General features: G+C 39.1%; 1 protein-coding gene across 1 annotated transcript in view; it reads left to right on the top strand.

Annotated features, from left to right (window-relative positions):
• Nucleotides 1-15,407, top strand: part of MYBPC3 (myosin binding protein C3) — a 59,574-nt gene that overhangs the window by 26,251 nt on the left and 17,916 nt on the right. The window contains exons 18-26 of the mRNA XM_059474274.1: nucleotides 3,827-3,993; nucleotides 4,352-4,517; nucleotides 5,426-5,532; nucleotides 5,853-5,882; nucleotides 6,047-6,183; nucleotides 7,677-7,754; nucleotides 8,825-8,984; nucleotides 10,992-11,096; nucleotides 14,201-14,389. Coding sequence (XP_059330257.1) covers nucleotides 3,827-3,993; nucleotides 4,352-4,517; nucleotides 5,426-5,532; nucleotides 5,853-5,882; nucleotides 6,047-6,183; nucleotides 7,677-7,754; nucleotides 8,825-8,984; nucleotides 10,992-11,096; nucleotides 14,201-14,389 — 1,139 coding nt within the window. The remainder of the gene's footprint in view (nucleotides 1-3,826; nucleotides 3,994-4,351; nucleotides 4,518-5,425; nucleotides 5,533-5,852; nucleotides 5,883-6,046; nucleotides 6,184-7,676; nucleotides 7,755-8,824; nucleotides 8,985-10,991; nucleotides 11,097-14,200; nucleotides 14,390-15,407) is intronic.

The following is a 15,407-nucleotide window of genomic DNA, read 5'->3' on the forward strand; positions in this document are numbered from 1 at the left end:
ATATCGAGGAGGGACTGAGAAGCAAAAATATGACACAAAACCCCAGATTAAGTATCTTATAATACTTAATATTATATTATTATACAGTAATATTTTATAGTGTCTCTAGAATTTCTTGCTCAGTGTTTACACTTCAGTAATGCCTAAGTATTGCCCAGACTAATCAGATCCATACTGTGGTGACTTTGAGGTCCTTTTTGAAATCTTCTCAACTGCAGTGAGGCTTCTGGGTTTCTAAACTATTTTTTCTGAGGTAAAAAAGAAGTGTCTCTTGAGACACAGAGGGAACACATCTGCTGTGGCGATCCTGCAAAGCTGGTTGTTATGCTTCTGCAGCGAGACAGATTAAGATGACAAACACTTAGACCATGGATCCTGTTTTCTTGGACACTTCAGCTCAGCAGAATCTGGAAGGCGCATGCTGCTTGGGCAGGCATGACAAGCAGGGCTCATATTCTCACTTCATTTCTCTACCAGCTGAAATTCCCTTGTGCTTGTTAACAGCTTCAGACACATGGTTATCAAGCATTCCCACAATGCCCATTACATTCCTGGAAAGTGCCAACTAATGATCTGCCGTCCCAAAGGAAGGAACTGAGAATTTAAATGGAGTCCAAGAGCTAGCATAGGGTGTGCATTACGCTATTAAAGACACAAGCACAGGGACACAGATTCTATTATTCAGGAACTGACTGCAGATGCCTGGTCACAAGAGATGGGGACAACCAGATCTGTCCCTCCCAGAACACAGTGCAGCTGCCACACTTTGATCCTGTGCCTTTGAACAACTCCCATGCATCTCACAGAGCTGTTATCTGTGGGATGGGCATTTGATGTGACAAGGGCAAAACAGCAGCTGTCTCAGTCTGAAATGCAGCAAGTGGTCAGAGAAACTCATCAAATCATTGCAATGGAAAACTGAGCAGTTAGACATTCACACTGTATCTTACTGGTTTTGTTATGTGAGACTCTATCAACAAAAAACTCTTTGGCAACAAAAGGGAACATTTTGGACCACAGAGAGAAATGTCCAGGGAAAACCTGGTGTGGAGAAAGAAAAGACAGTGTGGAGAAAGAGTTCCAGTTTTATGGCTCATTAGGGAAATGATGAACAGTTTAAGCCAAGTAACAGGCACTAACTCAGAGCACCTGTTATAGTTCTTAAATCTTCAAATCCAGGATATAAAACCACAAGCACATGAACAAAGGCAATTATGTGACTTGCACAAGACAGAAATAAGGCTGAGGCACAGCCATCAGACTAGGGCTTGGAGAATTAATCATGTAGGTGTCTTCAGAGCAATCAGAAAAGAATGTTTTCTTGATCACCAAGGAAGCTTTCACATTATTACATCTCATGCATTACCATGGAACAGGTTTTTTCTAAACTTCAGATGTCTTGGAAATAAGATAATACTTGAAGAAAAAAATATAATAAAATACATAGTTTTGATCTAATTTTTCCATCTCTGAATGCTGGATGTACCATCTTATCAGCTCCAAATCAAAAGAAACCATGGTAATATATATTTATAGCAATAAATCTGTGTGTCCCAATTATCACCTACATCAGTGATATCTCAGAAAACATTAAGCAATTAATCCTCAGAATGTAAACAGGAAATAGGAATGCATTTCCAGATAAAGAGGAATTGAGCGGTGAAGTTGAGAACAGATATTTGATCTTGCAGATGTTCTGGACTTGGAAAGACAAAACCACAGCTGACCTACCTATTATTGCACTAGTTCTGCTTCAAATGTGAGGCTGGGCCACTGACCTGTGGTGTTCTGTAAACCAGCATTTCTATGACTCTATATAATGCTTCACTTACACTTTAATATCAGCAGATTCTTCTATTTTATAGTTCCAATTGCCAAAGGAAGGCCTGTAATATTATCTTAAAGAGGTTTTCTGCTTTTCACAGCAGCAGAGTATTATTTTAAGCTAAATGCTCTCGAGTTCTTTTTCAAGGTTTACAGTCTCTATTTGTCACTATACCCCTCTGCAAACTCTCTACTCATCCACAGGATCAGCAATGTGCCAGTCAGTAAAACAAACACAAGTTAAAGACAGTATCCTCCTCCTAGGGATTTAAGACACTAATCATTACAAAAAGACTATTTTCATTATTTAGTCAAGATTTCAAGAGAACTGTTTTTTACCAATGGGGTGAATAGAATATTCAGATATTTTTCATGAGTGCTGTATCAAAATAGACCATGGAAAAACAAAATTAAAAGTTCAGCTCCAAAAGTCTAGGCACAGTGTGTGTACTTGGCTTTGCATTTAGTGACAGCAGCATGCTCAGCTTTGGGATTAAAGTCCATTCTCAGCAATTCAGCAAAGGTTTCTGTAAAGCATTGTAGCACTTGTTCCAGAACTAATTTGCATGAATCACAACAGCCCTAAGAGATCATCTTACACGTTGTCTCAGACTCTTGTCTGAAGAGTAATGAAGAGGAAAGAAAAAGAAACATTATCCTGACAATAATACCAAGTGCTGTGTTTCAAGTAGCTGTTAAAGGCATCCTCTGCTTCCTCCCTTACTAGCACCGCTGTGTGACCTGGAAGGGAGGCCAGTCCTTCTCTGAACCAGCTCTGAGTTCCAGGGAGCTCTGCTCTAGCAGTCATGTACAGAGTACCTGTAGGTATTCTGAAATGCAGTTGCATCAGGAACATCTAAGTCATAAGTTGTAGGATCTTTATTTCTGTTTAAAGTTTTGATCTTGTGATTTACATTAGCAGACTCTGATAGAGGTAAAAGGTTTTCGTGCATATATCTACTTAGAAATTAGAGCTATAGTATTTTAATGAGTCCCAAGTAGCATTTCAATTTGCTATTCTGTAAGCTGAATAGTCACTGAGTCACTGGTCACAAATAGGTCACAAATAAGGGAAATAACAAAAAAGTAGAAAGAATATTTTTACTCTATTAAAATCACACATATTTTCTATTTGTTTTTCCATGTGACTAGCTATCAAAGAGAAAGCCTTTTTCATTTACAAACTGGAGCAGTACTCAAGTAACAAAATAGAAATATATTCAAGTAATAACAAAAAATGTAATGCTGCAAAATTAGTAAATTTAACAAATTACAAGTATTTGCTGTTTATGTTATTTAGGATTAGGAACAGGAAACCCTTGAAACACCTTATGTATTTCGGTATGACCTTGATTAAACAGCGTGAGTCCCCCCTGTGCATTTCCCTTCATGATGACTGGAAATTGCAATAATTAAATTTCCTCCTGGGCTAGATGGTGAAGCTTAATTTAGTAAAGTCTTAAGTATACTGTGGCATCCTTGAATGGAAAGAGCTACAAAATCCAAAATACACATTCATTTTAATCCATCCTAAAATTTTCTACTTTTGCTGATGCCCACAAATCATGGATTTATAACAATTATATTTCACATCAGGAAAGATAAGACTTTTAAGTAATATCCCATCAAGTCCCATTTAATTTATGGCCATTTTAAAGACAGTAAATTTCCTGCTGGTGAAGTGTGTTTTCAACCTTTTATCTCCTACAGCATTTAACATATTTTCATATTTATCTATAGCATATAAATAGAAAAAATCAAGTAACTACTTGTGGTGAATTCTTTTGAACCAAAAGTCAAATACCTATGGGAAAATTAATGGTCAAGATAGAGGCATTCTGGTTGCACTGACATTTGTGCAACAATCCTCTTTTTTGCCAGCTTGTAATGCTACAAAGATTGGATTCACCTTGTGTCTTCCAATCCCTAGTAACGTCAAGCTGCTCCTTACTCTCCTCTTTCAACCATAGCAAAAATGACTCAGCACTATTTGGTATTTCAGGGAAAAGGATGGAATTGAACTGACACGAGAAGAAACATTTAAATACCGATTCAAGAAAGATGGAAAAAAGCAGTATCTCATTATTAATGAGTCAACCAAGGAGGACAGTGGACACTACACTGTGAAGACCAATGGTGGGGTATCAGTCGCTGAACTGATTGTGCAAGGTAGGCACAGGGAATGTCCCAGAACCAGAGAAGTTGAAAAATGAGAATAGGCTGAAGGTAACCTTCTCCAGATAGTGCACAGTGGTAGCATAATCCCCCTGACAGGGAAAAAGGAGATGCAATAAGGGGCATAGAGTTTGATAATAAAGGCTTTGAGGAGAACTCAGACCTGTGTGCCGGATATAGCAGATACTCTGATAACAGGTGCTTAGCTATCAGTCCTGTTAAAGCTCCGCAGGCTGTTTCCCTTCATATTGCTTGCTCAGCCCTTGCCTTTTCTACTCAGTAAATCCACATCATCTACTTACAGAGCTATTCTGATTTTTGATGTGTGTATCGATTATTCTCACGATATCAGAGAAAAAGCTGGAAGTTTATCAGAGCATTGCAGACCTGACAGTGAAGGCACGTGACCAGGCAGTCTTCAAGTGTGAAGTTTCAGATGAAAATGTGAAAGGGATCTGGCTGAAAAACGGAAAGGAGGTGATCCCAGATGAAAGGATAAAGATCTCCCATATTGGCAGGTCAGTCTTGTTCCAGAAAGCAGGTACAGGCTTGGGATTTGCAGTGCCATCCATAAGAATTGTTATCTCAGGGGTTAAGAATATAAAGAGAGATTTTGTCCTGGCTCCAGCTAACAGGTAAAAAGTTTAGAAGCTTTTCATATGCAACCAACATTTAGTGACAGACTTGTTTTGGCATGTCTGCAGTCTTTCCGAGTTGGTGCATTTTCTATATATGACTTCAGCAGTGCATCAGCAAAAGTCAATCTTAGTTTTCAATTGGATTACATGGTGTTTTGGTATGCAAAACACATTGTTGAGAACTTTAAAACTAACAGTAGTGTTAAGATAGTACATGTGAGTAAAACCTACAGAAAAATTAGCATTTATATAAACATATACAGTTTGTAATTCTGCACTCAAGTTTCCTAGCAGTCTAGCTACTAATGGAAATGGAGACCAAGAAGATTCAGCATTAAATATCAGGTGAAGTCTTTCCTGGTACTCTTTTCTGTATTCTGTTTTGAACTTAAAATAATACAGGGATGGAGAATCACTTTTCAGTTTGTTCAGTCAGAGTTACTGTTTCACAATTGGATCAAATGAAACCAGTCAGCAGCGTTACAACTGCCCTTGTAATGGCAAAGGACTGGACTAGAGCAAGGTAAATGCTACCTCTCTTCAAACAATCTACCTTGACAAAAAAAAATCCATTCATAGACAATGTACTGGCTTTAATAGGATTGGATTTAATACTGAAAGCAGAGCAGACTACAGCCCTGGTGGTTGTTGCCTTGTGTCATGGCATGGGAAGAAGAAATAATAATTTCTGTTAGTATCCGATGGCCTGCACCTTGTCTCTCGAGATAGCCCTGTTTCTCCTGGGGAGGCAAGGGAAGGGAGTGCAATGTATTTGTTCATGTTTCCAGAATCCATAAGCTAACTATTGAGGATGTAACACCAGAGGACGAGGCTGATTATTCCTTCATTCCTCAAGGATTTGCTTATAACCTTTCTGCCAAGCTTCAGTTTTTGGGTAAGTTATTTTAGAACATGTAATGGGAATTTCACAGGGATAAAATGGTGACATTAATCATGGTTATACCAGGCAAGAGAATGCCAATCTCCTTTCTGATACCTCAACGTAGACACATTGCTTTTCCCTATTATTTTGCATTACCATTATCACAGGGGTTTACAGAACCTGTTTTTTAATTTATTGTATAAATCTGCTGATTAATATGCATTTTGAAGTTTCAATCAGTTTTTAAATTACTTTGCTTGTGCAAATGCTATGTAAATTATGTTTTCTGATCTATTTCTTCTTCCCTGTCTCCTCCTTTCTTTCCCCCTCAGAGGTCAAGATAGATTTTGTACCAAGAGAAGGTAAGAACAGCAGTCATTATTTATATGCAAGAAAGAATGTTTTCAATAGCAAAGTAAGCAGAATCTTTTTTTAATTTAATGCATGAATATTCTTTTTTTTTTTTTTATTTTCCATTCAGATTACTCAAACTATATTTAAAACTTATCTTTTCTATCTTCACTAGAACCCCCTAAAATCCACCTTGACTGTCTGGGCCAATCCCCTGACACTATTGTCGTGGTGGCTGGGAACAAACTGAGGTTGGATGTTCCTGTATCAGGAGATCCAACACCCACTGTCATCTGGCAGAAAGTGAACAAGGTAATGTGCAACCTGACACAGCGTCTGAGGCAAGTCACAGCTACAAATTTATTTTTCCTTCTCAAATATTACTTTGGTTTATGGTTACTTACAAATATTTCCATATTCCTTTCAATTTTATGTTTGTAAACCTCAAGGAAAAAAACCTAAATACCTGAACTGCAGCTGCTTGGGACATAGCTGGCTTTGTGATTCACCTTTTTATGAACTGTTCCCTGTTTTTTCAGTCCAAAAGAAGAGGCTGACTATATATGAGGAGACATATGTAGATAGAAGGATACCAGACATATTTATTCTCTTCCTACCTCAGAGAAAAATAAATTAATTATGAGTCATCCCCATCACCTTCACCTGATAGAACGAACATTTTCTGGAGGTGGCAGCTTCTTGTTTTAGTCTTTATCAAGGATTCTACCATTTGTGAAGTAAATGTCATCTTAGCAGACTAGTGGCAAAAAACTGAATTTCATATAATAAAAATAGAGGAACTTTGCTATTTATCTTATCAAAGTGATTACAAAACATCAGAGAAAGAATTTAGAAGCTAGACTTAAAATGTTAAGTGAGCTTCCTTTCTGGGTATCTCAAAATATCCCCACCCCTCACCATCTGTGGGCTCTTGAGCTATAACTAGCACAAAACAGAAATATTTTGCATAACATTCTACAGCATCATTACACATCCATATGTGTAGATACAGAAAAAACAATATTGCCAATTATGTTAATTCCCCTAATCTCCTATTTCTTCAATATTATGCTGCATTCTTGCACAGGTTAGCATATCTAATAGCAATCAGAACTTTTTCCTTCAGTGCAGAATTAGTATGGAAACAAATTTTTAAAAAGCCAAGAAATTGACTCTTCTACACAGGAGTTTCTGTGATAAAATGATGACTGGGTATCAGACAATCTTTGTACAGCATTACTTATGAGGTGGCAGGTCTCAATATATGAGGAAAAGCAGCCAGTCCTGATTGAAGGTTGTGTAAAATATATTTACTAATGAAATTCCAAACAAAGAGTAGCACAGCCTCAAAAGATGTTGTTCAATGAGTGTTACAGACCTGATTATTTCTGAGTGTTAAAATATTTACATCAATTTACTATCCCACTGTTACAGAAAGAAGTAATCCTTATTTTTGTACTTACACATATAGAGTAACTAGTACAAGAGGACACAGCCAGGTTCACAACCAGTTACAATAATACTGCAGGAATGTCGTTCTTCTTCCTTTGCTAAGCAGCAAATCTGAGTTAGGTGACTTATCCTTCCCTTAATTCACTGCATCCTGATACCTTTTTTTCCATTTCTGCTTTTTACTTTGGTTTTGGAAGATTTCCTCCCCTGGTCTGCTTGCTGCCTAATTTTGCTTTTCTCCCACCTCCATATTCACCCCCCCCCCCCCAACAGACTCTTCTCTGTGTTGCAGAAACAGCTTCACTGCGCTGCTCAGCCTTAGCTGACTTTCTGTGGTTTCTTTGCTTATCTAGAGAAATGACCTGCTTCGAAACAGTGATGATTCCATGACTCCCTCAGAAAATAGCAGTGATTTAAATACCGATAATAAGGTAAGTTCCTTATTATTTATGCAACCACACAAATGTTCTTAGTTTTCCAGGTAAAAGGTCATACTCAAAAGGAAATAACATTTAAGTCAGTAGATATTAAAAGTGAAACAGTACATGGGGCCCACTATCCTGCCTCACAGTGGTAATTAATTACCAGACCCCTGCTGGGCACAAGAGATCTGGTGAATAATTTAAGAGTAAGAAGCTGATTGAGAAAGTCTTTCTAATCACCATCACATGAAGACTGGGTTACGGGGAATCAAAGCAGTTATTTGAAAACTCGTTTAGATTTATTTGTGGTGATTCTTTCCCCTCTGTAACCTGTAAGCTCCAATAATAACTAGAACAAAATCTTACAGGACACATGGGAAGATGACAATGGGTCAAGAGAGTGGATGGACTGTAAAGAAGTGAAACCGGACTCACTTTGCAGCAACTTTCATTTTTCACATAAATTATTTCTCTCTTGATAGAGTAAAAAATATTTTACATTTATTATACAGCAATAAACCATTCTCAGGGTTAGGATCCTGCTGCACTAATCAGTATTTGGACATGGATTCTTTCTAGTGGTTCCTGCTCTAAATCTAAAGATACATAGGCACATAAGGAAAAAAAGGAGAGCATTACACATGTACAGCTCAATTGTGGCCATTGAGTGGCAGAAATCACAGTGATGCCATTAACAGTTACAAGAACCTTGGTTTAATTTATACAGTAACCAACTGTTATCCATGAAACTCTTCACAGTGATGTTAGCAGCTGTCCCAAGTAGGAATTTTTGGAAGTACTCAGTAACTTCTTTGAAACATAACTGGGTTTGTGTTACTAATGGTGAATCCCAACAACCTGCAGACTTCCAGAACCAATTTTCCCAAATGATGTTTATGTGACCCAACCAGTCTATATTTTCTCTCTTCCACATACAAAAAGAACTTGAAACATTTTACAGCTTTTCAATAATTATTGTAATATTGAATGATTTCTAGTTTTTCACCACTTTACAGACTCATCAGGCTGTCCCTGGCACAACTTGCAATGATTTTATCTGTCCCTTTCACTGCCCACAGCTCCTGTTTGAATCTGAAGGCAGAGTCCGTGTGGAAATGCATGAAGACCATTGTGTCTTCATCATTGAAGGGGCAGAAAAAGAGGATGAGGGAGTTTACAGAGTTATACTTAAGAATCCAGTTGGAGAAGATAAGGCTGATATCACAGTCAAAGTTATTGGTAAGTGAAGGAAAGAAACAGCCAAAACATGAAAGAATCTTGAGTCTGCTAAAGCTCACCCTTCTCAAAAAGTCTAAAATCTCTCTGATACAAGTTCTGACTTTAGCTTTAACAAAATGGGAAAAGATCATAAAGAGAGGAACATTATCAACCATAAATGCAGCAGAAGTGTTTTTTCAGAGGTGAAAAGAGAAGAACTCTCAGTAGTAATCCATGTATTCCCTGTTCCAGGTGATTCTATCATTTTATGGATGACATTCCATTCAGAAGTACATGCTTCATGCTTGTCAGAAATAAGAAAACTTTTAGTCATTTTGTCATGGGTTGTTTTTAAGCAGAGATTACTTCATTCTATAAGCAGTAAATGGTTAATGGAATAAAGAAACATAATGTATCTGATTGAAGCTGAACAGATTGACAGACTCTTCAATGAGTCACAAAAGACCTGGGAGGGATATGATTTTGAGTCAGTAAGTTTTGTAAATTTTTCATAATATTTAATTTGCTGATACCCTGGCACACATAACAAAAGAACTAGTTATAAGCAAATCAGAAATTATAAAAGAAAATTACTTTCACCCACAGTATTAAAATTTAGAATTGCTTGATAAACACTAACTATTCTTCCATCTTTTATAAATATTAAATCAGGATATTTACTATTAATATCTCCAAAGTGACACAATATGTGAGACATGCAGTTGTATTTTATAAAATTTATTCTAGAGAAAATAGGAAACCCTGGAGCAAGTCTCATCTTACAGAACAGAATTACCTTACATTTTTGCAAAAAATTTATTATGTCTGGGATGAAAAAGGGAGCTGAATAATCAATGCTATTTAAAGGAAATCAACTTAAAAAAAGAAGCATCAAAAAGCAGGATTCCCTTTAGACTAAGTTAACACATTGTGGTTGTACCTACTGTTGCTATCTGACAAAGTTGTATCACAGAATCAGATAATAAATTTGGATGAGAAAAAGATTTCTGATCTCATCAAGTCCAACCCCACCATGTCAACTAGATCAGGCACTGACTACCACATCTAGTCCTTACATAAACACCTCCAGGAGTGGTTACTCCCTGGGTGGCCCATTCTGACATCTAACCACCCTTTCTGCGAAGAATTTCTCCCTATTGTCTAACCTAAACCTGCCCTGGTGCCGCTTAAGGCCATGTCCTCTCATCCTGTCTCTGGTTGCCTGGGAGAAGAGGCCAAAACCCACCTGGCTACACCTTCCTTTCAGGGAGGTGTAGAGAGTAATAAGGTCTCTCTGAGCCTCTTTTTCTCTAGGCTAAACACCCCCAGCTCCCTCAGCTGCTCCTCATAGGATTGTGCTCCAGACCCTTCTCCAGCTCCACTGTCCTTCTCTGGATGTGCTCCAGCCCCTCCGTGTCCTTCCTGCAGTGAGGGGCCTAAAACTGGGCACAGCACTTCAGGTGTGGCCTCACCAGGGCTGAGTACAGAGGGGCAATCACTGTCCTGCTCCTGCTGGCCACACTGTTGCTGATCCAGGCCAGGATACCATTGGCCTTCTTGGCCGCCTGGGCACTGCTGGCTCGTGTTCAGCCACTGTTCACCGGCACCCCCAGGTCCTTTTCCACTGGACCACTTTCCAGCCACTCTTCCTGCAGCCCATAGTGCTGGAGGAGGTTATTGTGGCCAAAGTGCAGCACCCAGCACTTGATGTTGTTGAACCTTACGCCATTGGCCTTGGCCCATGATCCAGCCTGTCCTGGACCCTCTGCAGAGCCCTCCTGCTCTCCCACAAATCAACACTCGGACCCAACTTGGTGTCATCCATGAATTTGCTAATGATAGATTCAATACCCTCATCCAGATCATCACTCAAGATATTGAACAGGGATTGTGCCCAACACTGATTCCTGGGAGACACCATTACATCAATATCACGCAGGAAAAAAAAAATTGGTAAAAATATTAAATTTACTTGCATAAAGAAATTGAAACAATAAAAACTCTTGTTCATTCTCACCCTTTCTTCAGATGTTCCTGACCCTCCAGAAGCTCCCACAATCAGCAACATTGGAGAAGATTACTGCACTGTGCAGTGGCAACCCCCTAAATACGATGGTGGGCAACCAGTACTCGGTAAGAGTGCAAACACATGAAGTCCCCTGCAGCTTGGCACATATTTTTTGCTGCTCCTTTGAAGTGGCCCAGAGGGATTCTCTGTTTAGAGATTAGGAAGGCTGACACTCAGGCAGGAGCTGCTCTGAGGCACTGAACCTTGAAACCAGCCCGGGGCCTGGCCTGCAATTTTGAGCAGAGAGTGCCCCCTGCCTGTGCGATTTGAGGCAGAGAAGCAAGAAGTTACCAAAGCACAAAAAGGTGAGATGAAAAATAGCTAAAGCTAACAATCCTCATTCAAGACTGAAATTTTAAGTCAGTGTACAGGCCTTTGTGCTTACCTAGGAATATCCAAACAGATCTGTGGCCGCCTCAGTCATCAACTCAGGGCATCTGCAATCCCAGGCACTTATGTAATACCTGTTTTATAGTGGAAAACTGCTTCAAAAATCTACTTCATATAAAACAATGGGTCATAAAACAGTTTCAGTCATTTTAGTGACCTTACAACCTGCACTAAAAACTAGAATGCAAAGTTATCGTGTGATGCAGGAAATCAGCGGGCACAATCAAGATTATCACTGACGCCATTTTGAGTTTTGCACCGAGCATGCTAAGTTTTAGACAGAAATCTCTGTGATCCTCAGAAGAAAAAGAAAATAATGCAGGGTCTTGACCAATTTTAAGGGGAAAAACTCCTCTGGAGTCCCTATCTAGCAATTTGTTTAATAAAGATCTCTGGAGCTTGAGTTTCTTTGAATAAAATATACATTGAAAGTTATATGGACTCCCATGGGGATGGCAGAGCTAGAAATGTCTAAAATTCTTTTAATCCCCTGAATAGTATCTGGAAGAGGGGAGTTTCTATTTGCATTTGGATGTCTGGACTTCATTCATTTCCACAAGGTCTGTCTCATTTAAATCAAATAATTTACCTGTGCAGGAATAAACAAGGAACTGCTGGGCCAGTGCTTTCTGGTTTCATCTATTCTGACAGGAAGCAAGCAAGAAGTCAAAATATTACATGCAAAGACATTTAGCAGTAGTTGTGTCATTACCACAGGCAACCCCCACCTCACTGACTAAACAAAGGCTATGATTTTGTTTTGTAAGGTTTTCAGGGCACATATTTTGAAAAGTTCTTTGCTTTGTTTTCACTGTAAAAGGAAGGATTTTGTTGATGTTCCAGTAACAACCCTTCACACTACCTGAGGAGGTTCCTTCACGTATCACAGAGCTGCACTACTGCTAGAGCTCCAATAAAACACTGGCAGCAGGGGGAGAGGAAAACTGAGATGCAGCACTAACCTTTCACACAGAGCTTTAAACAAGTTAGGAAGGCAAGGGAGAAAGGCATATTCATTCTCATCTGTCTTCATATTGTTACAGACGGCTTTGTAGGCAGTCAGATACAGTCTTTATTAGCTATATCCAACAGATATAAAATAGAAATTCACACCCCATCTTCACCTTTCCTGGGATTTTGTGTGCTTTTTGTATTACTAAAACAGTATCTTTAACTCTCACGCATTTGGGAAAATAATCTGCTTTACCAAATGTCACCAATACAACCAGTATTATCATTTTACCTCCTTTCTGCCTGTTTTTTCTTTTAATTGCAAACCTCTTCATTTTGACACTTATGTGCTTAACACTGGTTATCTATAAAAGCAAAAAAAACCCCAGAAACTGAGTTAATGAAACTTCTCTCAGTCTCATAGACCCTGCTGAAGAGAGAAAAAAACAGGAATGTACCAAAGGAACCATAGGTTCATCGCTTACAGCATTTAACTCTGAAAGCTACCGAAAACAAGTATGCCAGGAGTACATCTTCATGCATTTAAAGTGATGATACAACCTGTCAGCTTAAAGATACTTCCACTGTTCTTTTCCCAGAACATTCTGTAGACTGCCATGCTCTTCTTGCATTTCAGCATTGACAGGAAAGGCTGCTGGGGTATCTGTGCCTACAGCATGCCAGCAAATCAAATGTGCCTGTCATTCTCCTTATCCCTGGAGACACCTGAAGTGTGAATCATACTTCCCAGGTATACCAAAGGAACCTCTCCAAGTTTGACCTTGGTGAGCTGCAGGGACAGAATCACTCTCCTGCATGGCTCAATTATAAGTCCTTGCTGTGGAGTCACACTATTGTAGCTGCCCCCTGTTATAGACATCTGTACAGACTTCTGCAGTCCATGGGTAGGAGCACATCCACAAAATACACTGAGATACATGGCATGTGTACATCACTATTCTCTGATATTCATTCTGTAGTTAAAAGATTTCACAGCAAAGTTTGTTTGAAAGAAGCTTATGTGGATCCCATCCAGTCACTCTTATCTGCAACGCAGAGAAGCAGCAGAAATTAATATAGCCAAATGGAAAGAAACAGTTCAGTAGTCCTTGTAGCAGGTCAACTGGAAAATATCTGACATCTATGTTTCCAATGTGATGTACAACCATCCTCCATATTAAGCATCAGGAATCACAGATTCCATTCCCAGTTTGGGGAAATGAGAAGTTTATCTTTTATACTGATAATCCAGCCTCACTTAGTCATTATGGGAAACAGCATGGTAGTGTTGGAAAGACTATGGATGTTCTGGAGAAGTGCTAAGACATGGATTCCAGGCACAGAGATGACACCTTAAGCTGTACTGCAGATTTGGTCTGCAGTGCACCCGGCTCTCTTTGTTCTCCACTACCATACAGGCTCTCTTTCCTTCCCAAGGAAGTCAGAGCCAGAAAAATGGTGAGTGGCCATATCTCACTCACTGTAGGGCTGAAGCAACCTGAGATCTGCACTGTCTGGGAAGCATTCTGCATTTCCATCACTTTGCAAAGAACACAAGATCTAGCATCAGTTCTTTCATAAAATATTAATTTAAAATAAAAGGAATTTTCAAACTGTTCATCCAATTAATTCTTTGTGGGGGATTTAGGCTATTAGTCAAGGTTAGTGAATTGAAGCAGAATAAAAGAAATAAATTAATTTTTTAACTCCATGCCACATCTTAGACATTTCAAGGAAATTTCTCCTTCACATAAAAGGATTTTCTTTTTTCCTGCATGTGAGATAACAATTTCCAGTTCTTTTACCACATAACAGCTGTCCTTTCCAGGCTATATTTTAGAGAGAAAGAAGAAGAAGAGCTATCGATGGATGAGGCTGAACTTTGACCTTTTAAAGGAGCTGACCTATGAGGCCAAGAGGATGATTGAAGGAGTGGTTTACGAGATGCGGATTTATGCTGTGAATTCCATTGGCATGTCCCGGCCCAGCCCTGCCTCACAACCCTTCATGCCAATTGGTGAGTTTTGATACTCCATGGTATTTCTAGGATAAAACCAAGACAGGACAATTCTGATCTTTTCTCTTCAACTGCTCTTACAGCTAAAAGAATGTGTCAGGAAAGAGGCTATCAGCCATCTCTATATTCTATATTTAATCAACCTTCTCCTTTGTAATGTTCCTCTGTCTCTCATTCCTCTTCCTGAAGAGCACAGAGGTTCCAGTTTCATGAAATTGCTGATGAAATTTTTGTTGTTATAATTAGAAGTGTGAGAGTCAAGCTGGATCTGAAAAAAGGAGGAGAACTAATTGACAGAGATTTCCCTGTCCCTCTCAGCTTCTCCCATTCCCTTATGGGTGCAAATATCACAGTATCCCGTCCAGTGCTCCCTTAATCCCAGCCCTCTCCACAGCTAAAAGGATAGATGATTAAGAAAATATTTGAGGAATGATTTTCTATAAATAATCCTTCCCAACACAGCAGTGCAGTGTCTCCTGCAGTCCCTGAGCAAGGAGCAAACTAAAGGAGTCCTCAGGAAGCCTGCTAAGACTTTTAGGGAGAAGACCCACAAAAGTACAAATAGCTGGAGATTAAAATGACTAGAGTTTCTAAATCTACAAATAACAGCGAAGGGGGACAGTCTGCTGATGGAGATCATGTAAAAGCAGATGATGCAGTGAAGGAATCAGAAGGGAAGGCTGAACTGCAAGAAGGGTCTCTTAATTCTGGATTTCAAACTCACAACGGCTGGTCTGCAACAAAAGAGGTCAAACAAGAACCATCAAGTGGAGCTACTGAGAAAAAAGGTCCAAAGTTTTCATGGGATAGGCAGAGTTTTACTTGATTAAGGATAAAGTTCACACTTACTTCTTCAGAGAAGAGGTTTGGGGTTTTGATCGTGTACTGTGTGGCTGTGAATGCTCCCAATTGCGTTTCCTCCTGTGTGCTGTCCTTGCTACCACATGAATACAAAAATTTTTGACAGTTACAAAAATGAAATTAGGTGATATTTTTTGGTGGTTTTTTTTTTTTTTTT

This window comes from Ammospiza nelsoni, chromosome 6, assembly GCF_027579445.1.
Source record: "Ammospiza nelsoni isolate bAmmNel1 chromosome 6, bAmmNel1.pri, whole genome shotgun sequence".
Classification (NCBI taxonomy): domain Eukaryota; kingdom Metazoa; phylum Chordata; class Aves; order Passeriformes; family Passerellidae; genus Ammospiza; species Ammospiza nelsoni.